This window comes from Poecilia mexicana, unplaced genomic scaffold, assembly GCF_051168715.1.
Source record: "Poecilia mexicana isolate PSO_F unplaced genomic scaffold, ASM5116871v1 scaffold_6, whole genome shotgun sequence".
Taxonomy (NCBI): domain Eukaryota; kingdom Metazoa; phylum Chordata; class Actinopteri; order Cyprinodontiformes; family Poeciliidae; genus Poecilia; species Poecilia mexicana.
In genome coordinates, this window is record NW_028263375.1 from 10,040,071 (window position 1) to 10,059,206 (window position 19,136).

At 36.4% G+C, this 19,136-nt stretch overlaps 2 protein-coding genes across 4 annotated transcripts in view; one reads left to right on the forward strand and one right to left on the reverse strand.

Moving 5' to 3' along the window:
* cyp19a1b (cytochrome P450, family 19, subfamily A, polypeptide 1b) overlaps nucleotides 1–1,836 on the reverse strand; it is a 5,277-nt gene extending 3,441 nt beyond the window's left edge. The window contains exons 1-4 of the mRNA XM_015011110.2: nucleotides 1,597–1,836; nucleotides 1,175–1,325; nucleotides 288–442; nucleotides 3–179 (exon numbers count right to left, since the gene is read on the reverse strand). Of these exons, the coding sequence (XP_014866596.2) occupies nucleotides 3–179; nucleotides 288–442; nucleotides 1,175–1,325; nucleotides 1,597–1,738 (625 nt within the window). The 5' untranslated portion in view covers nucleotides 1,739–1,836. The remainder of the gene's footprint in view (nucleotides 1–2; nucleotides 180–287; nucleotides 443–1,174; nucleotides 1,326–1,596) is intronic.
* LOC106932407 (uncharacterized) overlaps nucleotides 1–18,850 on the forward strand; it is a 19,902-nt gene extending 1,052 nt beyond the window's left edge. Inside the window, exons 2-31 of one of the 3 annotated variants that reach the window (XM_088006215.1) lie at nucleotides 1,629–1,718; nucleotides 5,960–6,378; nucleotides 7,529–7,580; nucleotides 7,666–7,683; nucleotides 7,767–7,829; nucleotides 9,843–9,917; nucleotides 10,960–11,043; nucleotides 11,119–11,202; nucleotides 11,363–11,443; nucleotides 11,648–11,740; nucleotides 11,907–11,987; nucleotides 12,071–12,139; nucleotides 12,213–12,281; nucleotides 12,581–12,670; nucleotides 12,761–12,808; nucleotides 12,916–12,990; nucleotides 13,716–13,805; nucleotides 13,893–13,985; nucleotides 14,091–14,162; nucleotides 14,990–15,079; nucleotides 15,177–15,242; nucleotides 15,330–15,392; nucleotides 15,680–15,769; nucleotides 15,861–15,950; nucleotides 16,064–16,138; nucleotides 16,478–16,558; nucleotides 16,776–16,844; nucleotides 16,953–17,075; nucleotides 17,150–17,300; nucleotides 17,856–18,850. In XM_088006215.1, the coding sequence (XP_087862341.1) occupies nucleotides 6,079–6,378; nucleotides 7,529–7,580; nucleotides 7,666–7,683; nucleotides 7,767–7,829; nucleotides 9,843–9,917; nucleotides 10,960–11,043; nucleotides 11,119–11,202; nucleotides 11,363–11,443; nucleotides 11,648–11,740; nucleotides 11,907–11,987; nucleotides 12,071–12,139; nucleotides 12,213–12,281; nucleotides 12,581–12,670; nucleotides 12,761–12,808; nucleotides 12,916–12,990; nucleotides 13,716–13,805; nucleotides 13,893–13,985; nucleotides 14,091–14,162; nucleotides 14,990–15,079; nucleotides 15,177–15,242; nucleotides 15,330–15,392; nucleotides 15,680–15,769; nucleotides 15,861–15,950; nucleotides 16,064–16,138; nucleotides 16,478–16,558; nucleotides 16,776–16,844; nucleotides 16,953–17,075; nucleotides 17,150–17,300; nucleotides 17,856–18,318 (2,898 nt within the window). In that variant the 5' untranslated portion in view covers nucleotides 1,629–1,718; nucleotides 5,960–6,078 and the 3' untranslated portion in view covers nucleotides 18,319–18,850. The remainder of the gene's footprint in view (nucleotides 1–1,628; nucleotides 1,719–5,959; nucleotides 6,379–7,528; nucleotides 7,581–7,665; nucleotides 7,684–7,766; nucleotides 7,830–9,842; nucleotides 9,918–10,959; nucleotides 11,044–11,118; nucleotides 11,203–11,362; nucleotides 11,444–11,647; nucleotides 11,741–11,906; nucleotides 11,988–12,070; nucleotides 12,140–12,212; nucleotides 12,282–12,580; nucleotides 12,671–12,760; nucleotides 12,809–12,915; nucleotides 12,991–13,715; nucleotides 13,806–13,892; nucleotides 13,986–14,090; nucleotides 14,163–14,989; nucleotides 15,080–15,176; nucleotides 15,243–15,329; nucleotides 15,393–15,679; nucleotides 15,770–15,860; nucleotides 15,951–16,063; nucleotides 16,139–16,477; nucleotides 16,559–16,775; nucleotides 16,845–16,952; nucleotides 17,076–17,149; nucleotides 17,301–17,855) is intronic. The other 2 variants (XM_088006217.1, XM_088006216.1) reach the window with 2 other exon arrangements.
* The last annotated feature ends 286 nt before the right edge of the window (nucleotides 18,851–19,136 follow it).

Below are 19,136 nucleotides of genomic sequence, written 5' to 3' on the forward strand. Positions count from 1 at the left end.
ACCATTGAGAGGAACCCTGAGGAACAATTTATTGGAGATGTCCACTACGATGGCTCTCAGGAGATTGAGGGCGTCCACATGTCCAGAGGGGTCGGTCATGTCCTGGAGGTGGTCCAGGTGTTTGGCTGTGGAGCTCACACAGATTCCCACGGTCCGCTGAAGGCTGGGGCCTGACAGAGCTGCGACATCAACACAAAAATATGCGGTAACTCGGTGAAACAGCGGTTTAGTCGTAAAACATTTTACCACCAAACTCTGAAATGTACTTAATATCCTGAGGTTGTTACCTTTAGAGAAGTATGTCCTAGCTTGTTTCCAGAGTAGGATATTGCTGTTGAAAATGATACCCCTCCCCTCCATCCCAATGCACTCAAGGCCTCTTTTGCTCCCAAATCTGGATGTGTAGAGAGGGCTCCTCAAAACATGGTACACTGCAGAGGACCTGCAGCAGAAACCAGCATATCCTATTATTTAATTTGTTTTTAAAGCTTTTTGTTTGTTTTTTTAATGTATCTCCACATTTGCGACACATTGTTGCTACTTGATATGTGACAATTTACTCCAAAGTCAATCCACATTTGGAAAAGAATAACAGAAAGGTGCTCAGAACCTCAACCTCAAAATCCAATATGGCTGCCTAGCATATAAATGCTAATAACAGTGAGGTAAAATAATTTAATTACACTTCTGATCATTTGTTCTCATAAGTTTTTTTTTTTTTACATGCGTTGTCTTTTTAAAACTTGAAACTTTGCATAGGTTGGTGCAATGTTTAAATGCACGAAATACAGAGAAGTAAATTAGCTAGCAAATTACACAGATTTTTGAACCTTAGACTTAAATTTAATCAAAATTCAGATAGTTTGATGTTTTGTGATCAAATTAGCTGGCTATAGTTTGTAATTTATTGTAAAAAACTTTGTGCAATTCCCTGACAGCAGGACTTTTTTTTTCCCTCACATTGTGATCTTCCTCACTGTGTTAAGTTAAATGACTGTGGTGCTACTTATTGGTAAAAATATATCCGTTGATGTGGAAAGGTTTTTTTTCCAATTAATATTCACCCAAATAATTTTTCTTCAGTACAAAATCATGCTGCTGCATGAAAAAAATATGAATAAATTTGAACTTATCTTCATCTGCTGTGTGAATATCTCTTGTTTTTCATGCTTACCTGCTGAAAATGATGGTTTCCTCCCCATTGATCCAGACCCGGACGGTGCTGCCATATTTGTTGTTGTAGTAGTTGCAGGCTGTTCCAATCCCGGTCCAAATGAATCTGCCGTAGGACAGGATCGGACCAAGTCCAGCACAGAAACGGGGACCTAAAGCAGAGAGAAGCTGCAAGTCAGTCTGCAGCAGATCTTAGTTCACGTTTCTCTACTGTGGCTGGTTTTCAGAAATCACTTTCTCTTCCTAATTTTTAAACAAATTTACAAATGTTATTTTCTTGCAAAGAAAAAAAAATGCAGTTTTCCCTTTATAATTTTGAGATTTATTTGTGGTCACAATTATTCTTCTGATGATTTATTCATCAATTTATAGCACTAGTTTTGCAGAATGAGACCATTTTTTTCTGAATTACTCAGACTGTACCTTGTATGTGTGAACTCTGTGTTTGGCTCCAGGTGGTGATGAGCAGAACCAGCAGCAGCAGAAGAAGAAGAAGAAGAAGAACAACGGGGGTGACTCTACACAGACTGTGAACCTCCATCGTGGTGAGGATCTCTGGCAACATTGTCTCCTCTATTCGTCCAAAGCGGTTGTGTAAAGTGAAGAAGGTTCGCTGTCGTCTGATGGTTAGAAAGAGTTTAAGCCTCCTTAAACCAGCATATAAACCAGCCCTTCTCTTCCTCTCTTTTAATCCTTCTGTCCTTCAGTGTTGGGAGGTAACAAAACACACTGACACTGAACTTCATACAGTGGATCTCGGAGGTGTACACACCCCTGGCAAATTGCCTCCTTTTTTTGTGGCGTAGTAAGTAAGATCAATAAATCATGTAAAACTGCTTCCATATAAAACGTGGCATGCATCCTGTGCAATTCAATGGGAAGATAAATCTGTTTGAATGAACAAAACCAGTGCAGCAACCTGGTTGCATAAGCGTTCAGTGTCGAGGGTTTGTAAGGATTTTCTCACTTTGCCATGCAGATGTTGCTCAAAACTACCGGTTTTGGAACGAACTTCTTGTCCACAGCCATTTCCAGGTGACCGCACAGATTTATTTTTCATCTCAGGTTTAGAAAATCCTGGGTGGGACTTTAAGTTTTCACTCAGGAAGTCACTCTTTTCCTGTTTTTAATGTAAACTTAGATTCACTGAGACGCTGAAAACATAAGTCGGTGTGCTAAACACCAGATTTTGAAGCAGAACTGAGTCGCATTCAAAGGTTCATCCACCTGCATGCAGCTTGACAAAAACCCCAGTTCTAAGAAGAGGTAAACCCAGAGCACAATGCTGCCACCACCGTGTTTCAGGCTTTGGGTTTGTTTTGGTGATGTGAAACTTGGTACTGTAAAAGTTGAGTTTCGGTTCTATCAGACCATAATATAATTTACACACTCAAAGTTTTATTAGATTTTTCACCAGGTCTGGAGCTAATGTTTAAAAACTTTATATTTATCCAACCAAAGTAGACCCATCACAGGTGTGGATGGCAGATTTCATATCTTGCGTCTTTGTTTGCATTTGTTTTATGTTTAGTGTTCTCCATTAAACCCAACCTTTACATATCATTCTGCTTTTTTAAACCAATTATTAGATAGTCTGTGCTGTTTAATTTACACAGTGACACAAATAATTAATAATGAATCTTTTTTTTTTTTTTTTTTACATTAATTGAGTAGTGTTGGTCAGTTCACATACACAATTCAACAAATTTTATTTTGTAAAATGTTAAGGCATTAATTTGCTAAAAAAAAAAGTTGCAAGCACTTTCTTGTGATATGAAAGTTGAGATGCAGATATTATGTCTAATTGCATCTGAGAGGAAACTACTTGATCATGCAAAGATTTTGAAAAAGAAAATTTTCAAAAAGAATTAAGTTTTTGATGCTCTTTGAAAGCATCAAAAAGTTTAACAAAACTTAAAAAAAGTTTGTTTTTGCAAGGATTTTCTAATTGTCATGTTACACACACAATAACATATTTGCAGATACCCAGAGAATGCCATTATTTGATTATCTGAATAAATTGCTTTGTGTAAAACAGTTTCTAAAACTAGTTTCCAATCAAACAAATTAGAAAATGGTGAAATAAAACAAGCAACAATAGAACAGAACACGGTAAAGTGCGTTAAATTAAGAAATGCTACTAACCTCCTCTCCTGAGAAGTGGAAGTGGAATTTGAGGAGCTGCAGAACCCCCACCGCTGGTTTTAAAGGTGGTCTACATTCCTCCACCAAATAAATCACAGTGAATCGAGTGTTTATAAATCCTTGGTAGAGCCTTCACTCCACCGGTTGCTTGGAAACTTTACCACTTTTGGGTTACAAGGACTGTTACATGGCAGTGAACTGCCAGCTGGGTCAGACAGTGCATGTCTAAAGCATCAATTAGCTAGTAAAAGAACAGAGAGCAGTTTTTTCATTATTGTTGAGGTGAATACAAAAGGATCGACTCTTTTATTTTATTTTTTTGTGGAGCATTGTGTGATGTGTGTGGTTTTTTACCTCCCGCTTTTTGTGCAGAAAAACCCACAGAGTCCAATTCATTAATCAAGGAGGCTTTTCAAGGGGAAATGAATTAGCTGGGTCAGGCTGACCCGTGTCAAAGGAAGCTGGGACTTGCTCAGAAATTCAAGGAGGGAAGTAGACAAATGAAAATATATGTACGCTTAGAAAGTATATCGACTCATCTTTATTGAGCTTCACTTTGAACTTTATTTTCTGCAGCAAACTTTAAAAGGAATAGAGAATTTATAAAAAGCTTGAGTTCAGAAAAGGTTGTCCTTCAGCTTTTCTACATCACAAATGCTCCTAATTTGTCTCTTGCTGTTCAGCTCTGCAGTTCCCTAATAAACCTGGTTTACTCTTTGCAGCTGAAACTATTTAATATCTGGAATTCGAGAGCTGTACTGCTGTGAAAAAGTTTTCCCCCATAAACTTTTCTTTTCTTTTTTCTTTTTGTCACACCTAAGCATTTCAGATCATTAATCAAACTTTATTACCACACAAAGAGTAAATAGCCATTTTCAAATGCATTAAAGAAAACAAACCATCCAAATCAGCCTGACCCTGTTTGGAAAAGTAATTGCATTCCCAGCAACAACTCTCATCAAGGCTTTGCAACATCTGGCAGTTGTTTAAATTCAGCCACATTCATGCATGAACAGCCTGTTTAAGGCAATGCAGCAGCATTTCAGTTGGGCTAAAGCCAATCATTGGAGCAGGCCTCTCCAGAACCTTTTTGTTTTTTAATCTCAGCCATTTGGAGGTGAGCTGGTGTGGCCGTAGTCCTGCTACTCGTCTCAGGTTATAAACCGACGGCCAAACTTTCTCCTTCTAGATTTATAGACGCACATATTTATGGTTCCATAATTTTGCAGCAAGTCGTCCAAATGCTGCAACAGCAAAGCACCTTGTGAGTATCACACTACCATTTCTATAATGATGTTCTGTTTCTGAAATGCTGTGTTGGTTTGGAGCCAGACGACACACCTTTCAAAAAGTTCATACAGTGTTTTCCCAAAAATACTTAGTTACTGCTAAACTAGGAACGCCGGCCTTAACCGAGGCAATGAGGTTTTTCGATGCTTTCCACGTTGAGTTTTTCACCTCCTGGATGAGTTGCTGATGTTCTCATGGAGCAATTTATTACACTGCAACAACACAGTTTGTTGAACTAGTTTCTTGTGCAAATATCTTAGCACACTTGAAATAAGACAAAAATAGCTTAAAAGTAATTTTTCACCAAGATATAGAGGTTTATTTCAAGTAAATAATTCCTTAAGATTGATGAAGAAGTACTAGTTCCATTGGCAGATTATCATTCACAAGACATTTTTCCTATGTTATAGGTTAATTTATCTGCCAAGTACTTCTTAATCAATATTAAGAAATTATTTACTTCAAACAAGTGGCTAAATCTTGCTGACAAGTTACTTTTCAGCTTGTTTTATTTCAAGTTTGCTAAGACATTTGCACCAAAAACTAAACCTAAACCTACTTGGTAAGGTTTTGTGTAATTGGCAACTTCCTGGAAGATTTGTTGCATTTCAATGTTTTCTCCATTTTTGGAGTCCTGCAGCTATAGAAATGCCATTCTAATCCTCTCCAAACCAATCAATGACTTTGCTTCACTTTTTTTTCTTTAACTCGGGGAACAATGTGTTGCTTTTTAAATCATTCAGTCTACTTTGTGTCATCAGACGGGCTTCATTTAGGGTTTTCAGCAACTAACCAAATCTGGATTTGACCTCTGAAATTAAACTCCAAGAAATGTGAATTCTCATCCGTCATAGTTAATTTTATCCTGTGCCAGTTTTGTTTGGGTCGATACTTTCTCCTTAATATGTTAAATATTTTGAAAACTGCGCTCTCATTTTGGATTTTCTCTAGATATCTTTGTGTCTTTGATGTAAAAATTTGTTTGATAACCTGAAGTAAAAATAAATCTTTACTTTTTCCCGCATTTTGTAACGTTTGGAAATATGGGAAAGAAAAGGGATGTTTTGACACCCACACGTCCTTCCAAACAGCCCGCCATTCACAAAGCCCCAACAGTGTTCCCCTTGTTTCAAACCTATTCATTCCACTATTAAAGCATTTTCAGTGGGTTGAGCTGGTGATAATATTGAAAGGAAAAGCACTAGAATGATGAGCCGTGCTGGCCTGTCAGTGGGATGTCATTCTTAAAATATGCCCATTATAGCTGCTTCTAAATCAGTCAATGTTTCCCAGATGCTTGTTGCGCAATGTACTCGCACGGACACATTTTGACATGTTTATTTCTCTCCAGTAGCTTGAGTGTGACGTCTCATCTGTTGGCCGCCTCTCAGATATGTGCTGTGTGCGCTGGTGAGGTGCAGAGATCAGATATCCGTGCAGCTGAGGAGCAGGGAACGGCGCGCCGAAAACATGAAAGACGGGAGAGAAAGTTTTCCCGTGTGGAAAACGTTGCTGGTGGGGATGTGCGTGCTGCTGCTTCTGGGCTGCGCGGGTTTGGTTCTGCTGTGGGTTCAGCACAAGGAGCTGGCAGAGGAGCTGGTCAGGATGGAGTCCCAGATGCAGGAGTTGGCACGGTGCTGCAGGCGGCAAGCAGGACCGCTGCCAGATGAACTCGGAGAGACTGGCGAGTTGAGGAAACTCCGGCGCAGCAGACGGAACCAGCAGGGAGAGCAGGACAAGATGATGCTGGTCACATACTCTGTGGTTCCTGTAAGATAAACTCACTGCTTGCACATTGAGCCTTGTTTACTTACTGCTTAATGTTGATCTATTTTACACACAGATGACATTTTATTAACATTTTAAAAGGAGAAACGCGTGGAACAGGTTGTAATAAAAAAAAATTCTAATGTGGGGATTTATCGTATCGTTTATCACTTAAGGGATGAGAATTCTGATTTATTGTTTTCACAATAGATTCCTTTTAATGATATATTGTTGATACTGTTATCGTTTGCTGTTTTTATTCACTGATTGCTCAATGAGAGTATCAATAAATATACATAAATTTGAAAACAAAAAGATTAATTGCAGTTATTGCTGGTGGTTTAGTTATACATATCACTACTGATGTCCTAAAGAAGTGCATTACAAATGGCAGTTTGTATGTTTTATGGACAAGTTGTTGGAAATTAAGTAAGATTTAACAGATTATTACAGATTAAATGGTAAGAAGGTAGTATAATCATTAATTACATACATGTTCAGTAATTTATTGGTCATGTCTCACTAAAACCAGGCAAATCAATCAAACAGTTCATAAAACCATGTCTGACATTTGTGCAAACATTTTATAACTAGTATATGTCATAATCTCATCTGGAATGTGATCAAAAAATGTTTCTGCAATTCTGAACGGGACAGCTTTCCAGAAGCTTCAGCAGTTATTTCTAAGTAGAAAAGAAAAAATTGTCTGATTTATCCATTTGGCAGAAGACAGCTATGTGTGTTGCTTAAAGAATGCACGAGTCCATTACAGAGATTTGGAGGGGTGTGTGTTTTACTGCTTCCCTGGATAAAACACGGAGTGGCGGAGCATGCCTGCTGCTTTCTCAGCTCATACCCTGAAACACCTGGCACCTCCTCAAAGAAACAAATATACGACTTTAAAGCTGCTTTGACATGATCAATGGTTCAGTTCTTGTTTTACTGAAGTTGATTTTATCTACTTGAGTGAAAAATGCTTGCAGATATAAAAGCTGTGTAAAGATTAAAAGCTACATTTCATCAGCTTTTATTGAACACGTAAAGTGTGCCAGGTTGTATTAAGAACATTATGCTTGGAAATGTTTAGTGTTAAGATTCTGATTACCTGGATAGCAGATTAATCACAGTAGATGCTATGGTGCTTTTTTTTCAGATCAAAGCCTACGTAGATCTGTGCAACAGCTCCAGAGGATTTTGTTTAATAGGTGGGAATATTTCACTCTTATTTCTTTGCGGTTCCGTTACTTTTTTAAAGCTCAACTGTAATTTTATTTCTCCTTTTTTCCCCAGGTCCACCTGGACCCCCAGGTAACAACCTCACGCTTCAGTTTTCTGTGTAACTCCTTCCGCTACTTGTTGCTGTTGCTTAAATAAGTATTTCTGCGTATCAGGTGTGCCTGGCCCACCAGGACCGACGGGTGCGCCGGGCCCACACGGCAGACGAGGACGGCCAGGTCAGACACTAATCAGATCATCCAGAGAAAGCCCTTGTGTTTCACAGTAGCCCAAACAGATGAAGAAACCCAGACACCAAAGTTGTTTCCATGTTTCAAACAGTCTGTCATTGTTCGGCTGCGGTTGCATAATGTGGGCTTCCCACTCGCTGTCTGCTGGAGACTTTGCCTGCAGCTGCTGCATGCATGTTTACTACACTGAGGTGTTTGTTTGTTGCAGCTAAATAATGCGAATTATGGAACGTTTTTATTCAACGTAAACAAGAAAAGCAGCGTGTGAACCACTTATTTTCTACATCCAGCGTTAACTCCCTTTTAATTTGAATTTCTAAAGGAACTTGTCTTGTCCCGTCATGTCTTACAAGATTCAGAAAGAGTAGCAGTTAACTCAGGCTCATCCTGTTTTTGTGGTTTGGACTTTTGTTTCGGCAGTTTTAAGTAATCACAATGTGTCAACGTATTTTAAACAGTTGGCATGTACCATGAGATGTAAATGAGTCTCTAAAAGTGAGCGACGGTTCAAAGAACATGGATGCGTTTTTTTTTTTTTGTCACCATTAGATGTTTCAGATCTTCAAGTCAGTTTCAAAATCAATGAAATATAACTTGATTCAACAAAAGAAATTTTCTGACCGTGTTTAAAACCCATCTGTGATTTATAGTAAAATACAGGCAAAATTTTACCATATAAATACAAATTTTTCCATATTTATACATTTTTACAGTGTACTAGCTCCCTAAACCAAAGAACTGTTTGCAGCAACAACAACCATCATTAGCAGTAACTGGCAATGAGTCATCTGCATTTCTGTAGGAGAATTTTGACCAAATGTGAACATGAACAGCCAGTTAAAGGTCACGAAACATCATATCAATAAGCTTTTAATCTGGACTTTAACCATTCAGATGTGGACTTGCGAGTAATCTAGTGCCTGACCCAAAAGTGTTTGAAGGGAACATATTGTACAAAATTTAAATTTTCCATGTTTTTGTACTTCGGTTCCTGCTGCTTCTAAAAACAGTGGGTGTCTTAAAACAAGACATCCAGCCAGGTTTTGGCATCAAGTTAATGCTTTTTGGTATCTGGAAAATGAACAGTTTCAAAAACCTCCAACATGCTACATCACCAATCAGCTGGCACTACCTGTTACCTAGCAACCTTGTTAAAGCCTAGGCCGTCATCTAGCAATCAAAAGGTGCTCCAGCACCTTTGGTCAGCTGGTTTTACTGCTGCATCCGCTGTACAATGACTGCTGGAGAAGTCAAATGTTTTGTTGTTGACTTGCCATCCAGAAACCACTTGCCACATTCTTGTTGGTTGTGCAGGAGGCTCTACCTCTGCTTTTCAAAGTTTATGGTTGTATAATTGCGTGTCTGTTTGCAGCCATTTTAACATGTGAGTGTAAATGTTGAGCTGGATGGATGGGCTTGTTCAAGCAGCAAAGCAACTACAGACAATCACACCACCATGTTTGATGTCAGTAGGATGTTCGTTTTACTCCAGACTGGATTGTCTTCTTTTGAAAAAGTCACAGTTTTGTCTGTTGAGTCCATATAATGTCCATATAATATTTTCCCAAAAATCTTGAAATTCATCTAGATATTTCCAGAAAGTCTCACATGGACATTTGTGTTGTCTTTGGTCCGCAGTGGATTTTGCCTCAGAGCTCTTTCCTTATTGTTGACTCATAAACTCTGACCTTTACCGAGGCATAAATGTGATGTTGAAGTTATTTTGATTGGCCGATGATTCACCTCCGCTCCATGTGTTCCTTGTTCGTGGTCAATGACTCTTACTGTGATTTAATTATCTGAAACAAATATGCCTAGTCAAAGCAAAAAGTCTTGGATGAGTTAATCTTGCTGCCATTCACAGTGAGGAGAATGGTAAAGGGAGAACAGTATCAAATATTTCAGAGTGAGATTATGCAACCGCAGTAAAAGATAATGATTTATGCATTAATTTACTAAGCAGCCTGTGTGTCCTTATACTGACTACTTGTTTTGATGAAGGTCCTCCTGGTCCTCCCTGTCCTGCTTGTTGTCCGACTGAAGCAAAAAAGAAGAATCACAGAAATAAATCAAAGGGTAAGAGCAGCAGTGATTAAAGAAAACAAGGTGGTTCTTCTCCACAGGAGAAAAGAAACAGAGAAGAAACGAAACCAACAAACGATTCAAAATTGATGAAGCGACACCTGCTTGGAGAAGACCAGAAATGATTAATTTAAATTCATAAGGATAGTCAAATTTATTTTTTGTAGCTGGTTTATTTTTTGTAGCTATAAAACTAAACTTGGAGAAAGAAATTGGGTTTCTGGCTGCATTAAAAAATAAAATTAAAGTTCTAAGCAGAGAATTAACAACAAATTGACATATAAAAAACAGTATCACTTTATTTGAAGGGGTGTGCATAAGACTGACATCACACTGTCATAAACATAACATAACACTCGTCATGAACATAAATAAGTCTTTATGAATGTTTATGACAGCTGTCATGAAGTGTCATTCGGTAAATAATGACACTTTTAATGCAAAGTTGCTCTAAAAGTTGCATTAAAAGTCCATTAAAAGTGCCAACTTTGCATGATTTTGTAAATTATGATAATTTAATGCAAAGTTGCCATTTTTAATGGACCTTTAATGCAACTTTTAGAACAACTTTGCATTAAAAGTGTCATTATTCACGACAGCTGTCATAAACATTCAGAAAGACTTCTTTATGTTCATGACAGATGTTATGTCATGTTTATGACGGTGTCATGTCAGTCTTATGCACACCCCTTCAAATAAAGTGTTACCAATAAAACACAATGTTCAAACTAATTGTAGATGATTCTCATTTTAGTTATCATTTAAATATTTGAAATATTTTTGTTATAAATTTTAGCTAAGTACATTATTTGACTATTTTTTTTCTGCAAGTTAAATTTAGATGTATTTTATAGTAAACTATTTTTTCTAATTAGTTCATTTAAATGAATCATAAATTTCCTTTCCTGGACACCACCAACACATTCCTTTAGCACTAAACATTAGCCGCTTGCAGAGACAGTTTTGACTAAAAAGCTGTAATAAAGATGATTTAGATGCAAACTACTGTATGTTTAATTTATTTCTTTACCCTCAGATCGAGTTACATCACATCCAGGCAATGAAACCAGAGACGCTCTGAATGTTACTGGACCTGTGAAGCTTCAGGACTCAAACCACGGTTTGTAGAAACTGGCAAAGGGGAAAAAGGCAGTTTGAGACATTAAGAATAAAACCTGATATTCTGTTTTTCTAGAATCTGTATCTTTTCCTCCAGAGGTTAATTTTTCACTGAACGATACCAGAACTGAAAATGTCACACAGATACCAATTACACCAGGTAAGAAATGTGTTGTTTTGAACTTTTAATCAAACAAATCCAGCGTTGGCCTTTTTATACAGTGTCTCTCAAACTCCACACACACCCGTTAAATTTCTGGTTTTTGTCAAACTGTGTATTTTTATTTGTATTTAAAATGTTGCATTGAAATGCCTCCTAGTGCTTCTCTCTGTTGACTCCGGTGGAAACGCCGATCCTTCAGCTGGCGGCTCAGATGTCACTCATAGCACATCAGCAAATGGTAAGGAGGTCTGATGTTACACAAGTCTGCTTTTATTTCCTGCAAAGTCTGATTCATTCATGTTTGGAAGATTTATTACAGCCATTTTCATCTAACAGAAAATCTAACATGGGCTGGACCTTTGTCATGTAGGCCAACAGTGAGAGTGTACTGTGCCATCTCTGTTTGTTTTGCATTAAATCGTTCCAGTTGTGTTTTCTGCAGAGTTAGTTTCACCTCGTCCAGACTATTCACCTGCACACTGGATGAACACCAGCTCAGAAATCAGAACAGAAACGTTAAAACATTTGACAACAGGTAAATTCTGGGACTTATTTATAACACATTTCACTCAGATTATATGGTATAAATCCAGCTATAAATCAAACAATTTAAATCTATACTGTATTTTTATAGTGTCACCAACACCGAATGTTATCTTCTCTTATCTTAATGTTACCGAATCATTAACTTCTCTTTATAGAAATACCGAAACCTCATCCAGCTGAAAATATCCTGAATGGCTCAGAGTTTAAGGAACATCTGGACACAAAACGTGAGCCTGGTGAGACACCACCACTGAGATTTAACTACAGGTAGAGCACAGGACAAACAAATCCAACAGAAAATGTTTCTTTTCTTCAACAGAGTCAGAGCTGATTTATAAAAACGACTGGGACTCTAGAAATGCTACAGAGGGAGTTAAATTCATTAGCGGTAGGTTTGACATTTTCATTGATGTCATTTACTGGAACTGAAATACAACGTGTAACATTTATTTCTGCGTTAGATGAAGCTGGCGAAGAACAAAACAAGAACACCTTCAACGCCAGCAGGGTGCAAACGAGCTCTGAAAGCGGTACAGACGTGACAGTGTGGTTAAAAATGCCTCTGTTTTCTGTTCTGTTGTTAAAGTTTTGGTTCAAATAATAAGGCTTGTATTTTAACGCCCTATCAAAGATCCTAAACTACGAGAAAATAGGAGACAGTATCAGTAAAATCAATTAAAGAATTGTGAAATATTTGATGTATAAAGTTAATATTATGTACTGTAAATGGTGTAAACTGCACAGACGGTTTATATAAGTTTCAGACTTTAATGTGTCAATGACACCATACTTGTGTTTTCTAAAGTGAATCTTGTATTTATTTTTACAGAACGACCAACACTACGCTCAGATAACATCACCAGAGAGACATTTAATGTTTCTGAACATAACAATCAACAAAAAACAAGCACAGATCCTGGTAATAAAACAACTTTTTCCCTCTGTTTGACTGAACTATTGAGGGGAACCATGTTACATTTCTTTTTATTAAACTTTTCTCTACAACCAGAATTGTTCGATGATGGAGACCACACCAGGACTCTCAACGATTCAGAGGGTAAAAACATTACAGATGGGTGGATCAAATTATTACGAGGCCAGTAACCTTCAAAACTATACTTTTTGTGTTAAATTTAATATCTAATTGATCATTTTCTGCTACAGGAGCACTTGGTAAAATCCTAAACAGGGATGCTTTCAACGAAAGCAAGGTCAACACTGAAACAAGATTTAAAAGTGGTAAAATGTCTTCATTTATTTGATACAATGTACAGAATGCCATATATTTTCAATTTAATTGAATTTGATGCAAACACCAAATTCTAACTGGTGCACTGTAACTCCTGTGTTTAAAATTTTCATCTTAAAAAACTTAATTGCTTTTGCATGCTCACATCAGCTCACCTTTAAGAAGTTACACTCATGAAGAGTCATTGTGTGCAGCTTAAAACAACACAGAAACGTCAAACTGTTTCCTAAAGTCTGAGACCATAATTTCCAAAAGTTACATTTAGGTAACGGAAACTGTTAGCTAAATGTAAAAGACTGACCATTGAGCGACTCCACCGTTGCTTGTGCATGCTTTTCAGTCGCACGTTTTCCTTCCACTCAACCTTCCATGAAAATGGTTAGATGGTGTGCTCTATGGATAGCCTTCTTTAGCCATTACTTTTTGCATTTTATCTACCTTCTGCAGGATATGATCCTATTAGCCATAGCATGCTCATAGCATAATATATCTACATTTGGAATGTTTTGGGTTTGTATAAACTGTAATCCAGAATCATCAGATTAACTTCAAATATCTCACTCTGTGTGTAATGAATCCAGTTCGGCTTTGTTAGTTGAAATAAATTAATAAATATACTAGCTTTTCTCTAATGTGCTCATTTACTGAAACACACCTGAGATAACTGTTCTCTGAACTGGACCCTGTTTTTTTTTTTTATTGTTTTTGTTTACAGATCCACCAATGCGAGAAGCAGCTAATGTCACCAGAGACGCTAATGATGTTTCTGAATTTTACAACCAACTGAGTACGCAAGGTGAACCTGGTAAACCCAAAATGTTTTCTTCCTCATCTTAGTCAGAGTTTTTCTGTAGGAAATGTGTTAAACTTCTTTGATTGAAATTTTGTTCAGGACCAGAGCTGTTTCATGAAGGTGTTGGCAACGGGACTTTGAATGATTCAGAGGCAACAAACGCTACAGAAGGATGGGGCGACATGTTAAGTGGTGAGTGAGGTTTGTAAATAAAAAATAATAATGTCTACATTTGTGGATTGTATTCATATTAAAGTGGTTAAAGGATTAATGTTTACATATCATTTTCTACCACAGATCAACTTGGTACAGACCAGAGCAAAGACACTCTGAGTGACAGAAGAGACACGAAAACCAGCATTAAAAGTGGTAAAATATCCTAATATATTAGAAATCAGTGGAAATAACTGACTAATTTAGATTGAAAACAAATACATGTTTATGTAGAAATTTAGTTCCTGTTATTGCATTCATAGATGATAGAGTATTCAAAAAACCATTTAAAACAATGGTAGCAGAGTGACTGAAGTTGCTCTTTGGTGTTTATCTTGGTATATAAAACATAGTTAAAGTGTTGGAGAAACTCCATGATTTATAACAGTTTATAACAGTTCACTGTTTCACTGCTGAGTTTATAAAATATGACAGTTTTCTAAAGAGCAACAAGTAAAATGTGAGTCAAATTACAGAAATATACAGGTGCATTTCAATATACAAAACATTTCAAATGTCAAATTATTTCAGTAAATCAATTTAATTGAACAAATTCAGTATTTAGTAATTAAATATAATTTGTTTTCCAATCCTCTAAAACCTGCTATTATCCCAATTGCTTGTCTACCGACCTCTATGTCACTTTTTTCTTCCACTTAACTTTCTATCGGCATGTTTGGATACAGTAATCAGTGAACAGCCAGATTCTTTAGCTTAAGTGATTCTCTAGGTTTCTGGATTAGAATCCCTTTTTATTGTCATCATCTTTAAATTTTCAGTCAAACATTTTTGTTTTCATTAGTTTTCAGATGTAATCATCAAAATGAACACCAATAAAAGTGTAAAATATCTTAAGACTTTCTGTAATGAGTTCAATTATGAAATAAAATAACTGTTAGGTGATGTTCTAATTTAGTAAGATGTTCCTGTAGATTTTTAAATGTTCTTTGATTAAACCTTATCTTTTTTTTTCCTTTTTTCAGTACAACCAACACGAGACTCAGCTAATGTCACCACAGATGCTTTTATTGTTTCTGGCTCTTCTGAACATCCAGATGAAAAGATGCAACCTGGTAAACCGTTAAGATTGATTTACATTTCTCTCTGCAGCTGAGTCAAGTTTTACAGGAAACATTTTGTTGAACTTCTTCCTGTTTAAAATGTCGTTAGATCCAAAGCCGACTGATGAAGGTGAAACGGTAGAGAATCCAGAGAGACCAATAAAATTATTACACGGTATTTAAACTTTAAAACCTCCCCTTCTTGCAACTTGCATGAATTTTAAGATTAAATGTGTAAAACGTGATTTTCCACATACTGTAGGTCCAGTTGACGCCTTCAATGACAGCAGAGGACGGGTCGTCACAGAAACAAGCTTTGAAAGTGGTAAAAACTTATAACAGTCAACATCTGTGCTGATATTTTAAAAACATAAGATGTCATATTTGTGGATGATATCAGAGTTGATCCAAATGTTTTTATCCCTGTTAATGTTTAAGAAATCATGAGAACTCAGTAGATAATGTTGTATTTCACAATCATTTTTTTCTAAATAATTCAGTTTCTATTCTTCTAGTGAAAGAAATTCATGTTTTCAGTTTTTTTAAATCTTTTTTTAGCATTTCAAGTTTACTGTGAATCTACTAGGGTTAAACTTTGCGTTTCTTTCACAGAAACATCAACAGGACATTCAGCTAACAACACCGGAGGCACCTTAGATATTTCTGAGTTTTACAATCCTCCAAATAAAAAACTAGAATCGGGTAAAAAACCAAAATAAATAAAAAACACTAATAGTTTTGCTTTATACACATCTATTTAAAATGTTAAACTTTCATATTTCACTATTTCTAGATCAAGTTTCATTTCAAGTTGACAACAATGGGACTCTGAATGATTTGGATGGTGGAAATGCAACATATGTTCCATTAAAACTATTTCCAGGTAAAACAAATGAATGATTACATTATTAAAAATAAAAAATGTGCCAGTTATTTTGTTAACATTACTCTAATAAAAGGCAATTTTAATATTTTGCATTTATTTTTACTGCACAGGATCGAGTGAAACCAACCAAAGCAGCAAAACCTTCACTTCCAACACAGTCACGAATGAAACTACAGTAAAAAATGGTAAAAAAAACAAAACAAAACAAAAAAACACAGTATACTAAGCTTAAGATTCAGTGTTTACTCCTATCTATATTAATATCTTGAATGCAATCTTTGATTTCTTTAGAATCAACAACTCCTGATGCTAAGAAAAAGAAATGTTTATCTACGTGTTAACCATACTGAGACTGAACTACTTATTATCTTAATGTTTTTAATCCATCTGTACATGTGCAGGTTGATGTGCATAAATGTAAAACTCTTATTTGTTTTCTGGCTATAGTAGTAATCTCTCAGGCATAAAATCTTCATTCTATTCAGCAAAGAGAAAAGCATTTACTTTATTTCTTTTTCATACAGTTTCACCTTCTGCTGATGAAAGTCAGAGAAGAAACTCTTCGAACGGCAGCAGAAACATTGTAGACAAACCGATGAAAAGTGGTGAGAATCTGTCGTCTGCTGGCGTTAAGATTTATTACTGAGGGTTTTATTCTATTTTTTTTTGCTCAAATTGTTTGTAAGATACTTTTTTATTCTTTAAAGAGGGTATTCGCTCCTTTCTCGAGCTCTTGATCACATTGTATGTTAAATCTAAAACAGCTAAAGCATAACCTTACATTATTTTAAGAATGTGGATCACATTTGTTCCCCTTCTCAGAGTCTTCCCAACGTGTCCCAACCGACAAGAAGAGCAATGGAGCTGACAATGAAAAAATGACAAAAACGGGTAAAAACAATTTGTTGAAATAATATTAAGGGGATCAAGGTCCTTTGCATATGCATTGTGCAAGGAATATAATGGAAAGTGATTAAGTTTTTGCCTTATTTTATGTAGGTTGCAACATTAAAGCCATCAGATGTGCAGATAAGTCCATTGACATGCACTCCACCTTCGGAGCCTGGATGTCGGATGCATCCCGGCCTGATGATCGGATCTGGGTGGCAGAGCATTTTTCAGGTCATACATTCAGAGTTTATTTCCTTATAGTGAAGTGTGGTTCCCTGAATTAACAGGAACTTTTACTCCACCAGGTCGTGAACTGAAGCAGTTCAAGAACATTTCAATGCTTTCGGACACCAAACACAAACGTCTATATATTAATAAGTTGTACCAAGGCTGCGGTCATGTTGTTTATAAGGAATCATTTTACTTTCACAATGGAGGAACATATAATCTTTGGAAGTAAGTGTTTTAATTTTAAACATGTTTCCCTTTCCTGACTTGAACATCTTAGATTTAACGTGCTTTGCGAAAGTCGTCATTCATCTTGAACTCTCCTGCAACTTGTCTGTTTCAACACACATTTAGATGTTGCAAGACACCAGCCCTCAAAGCATAATCATGAGTTAAAGTAGCCTAGTCAAAGTCTGACTCTAAATTCAACAAAAGAAATATGATATTCTCCATCCAGTCTGAGTCAGCTGTAGGTATTTTCCAAAGAATAATTGTCTTAGACACAAATCCCAAAAGACCTGCAGTTAAGTGGAGAAAAATTTGGTTGTTATATGGAGAATATGGGAAAATATATGTGCATGCCACACTTTTAAAACATTCAATTTCACTGTTATGTGCTGTTTTGTATTGGTTTATCAAATAAAATACATTGAAATGTATGGTGGAAACTTGAGAAAACGTGAAAAGGTCCAAGTAGTATGAATTGTTTTTTTTGGAAGGCACTGTTATCTCTTTAGGCTTTCTATAATAATGTAACCATTATCGAATGTTTTTGTTTTACAGGTTTGCCTTGAAAACAAAGAATACAAGCTCCCTGCGAATGCCAGACAGCAGATATAAAGGCCTGACATATCTTTTCCACAACTCAAAGACTTATTTCAAGTTTGCTGTGGATGAAAATGGACTGTGGGTCATCTTTGCCTCTTCCATAGACAACAACACGGTGGTGGCTAAACTCGACCCAGACGCTTTCTCTGTGCTGTCCTTAATCAACACTGGCTATCCTTCAGCTAAAGCAGGAAATGCCTTCATTGTGTGCGGGGTGGTGTATTTTACCGATAACAGCGACAAGCGTGTGACATATGCCTTTGATTTGATGACACAGAGTCATCTGGATGCAAGTTTTGATTTAAGGTCAGGAGACGGTACCTTAGCTATGCTGTCCTATTATCCCAGCAAAAGACTGTTGTACATGTGGGACAACAAAACTGCGAGAACGTGTAGGATTAAATTCAAGAACACCTAAAAAAGTCTTACAAGTAACCCTGTTTTGGAAAAAGTGCTTTAAAAACAAAATCTATATATTTTTTTCTGTCTTGCAATAAATATGACTGTTGACATATTGAGCTTTTTGCTGACGTCGACTCACTGATAGCGACATCTCATTCTCCTTCGATTACAAAGAACGACCAGATACTCACAGAAATGTCACAAGGTTTGTTGAAACTGAAAGAGTCCTTAAGCGTAAACAAGACCAAGTTAAAATTTGAGAAGTATTCAAAACAACAATATAATAAAATCACAAATGAATCAGAACAAAAAAGGAGATAGACTTATGGGATAATTTGTAGATAATAGATACATGTTTGTTATCATGTTTCTTCACTAAAAAAGTTACTCAAGAAAATGTAACCAAGTAAATGCAATTTACTGTTTTTCTCTGTATGCAGACCAAAATGTTTAAACTTAAGTTTTCAGCAGTGAGATTCTTTTTGTGCCACTTCTATGAAGACCTGATTTCTGGAGCACATAAACATAAAATAACATAAAAAATACAACTGTGTTTTCTTTCTTTCTGACATCATAGTTATAAGGTACATTGTTTTGGTCTAATCTTCAGGTTTGGGCTTGTAGTAAAATGTCAAAATGTTAAAGCAGTATGGACACTAATGCAAGGCTCTGTTGTCCATTTAGCAACTGAAACAAATTTAATTCAAAATAACTCGAGCCATATTAAAAAGCCAGAGAAAATGTATACTACTTTATAAACATCGTTAAAGTACTTTTAAAAAGTTTGCACAATAAGTTACATAATTGTTTTGATACTAGTTTTTCCACGTAGAC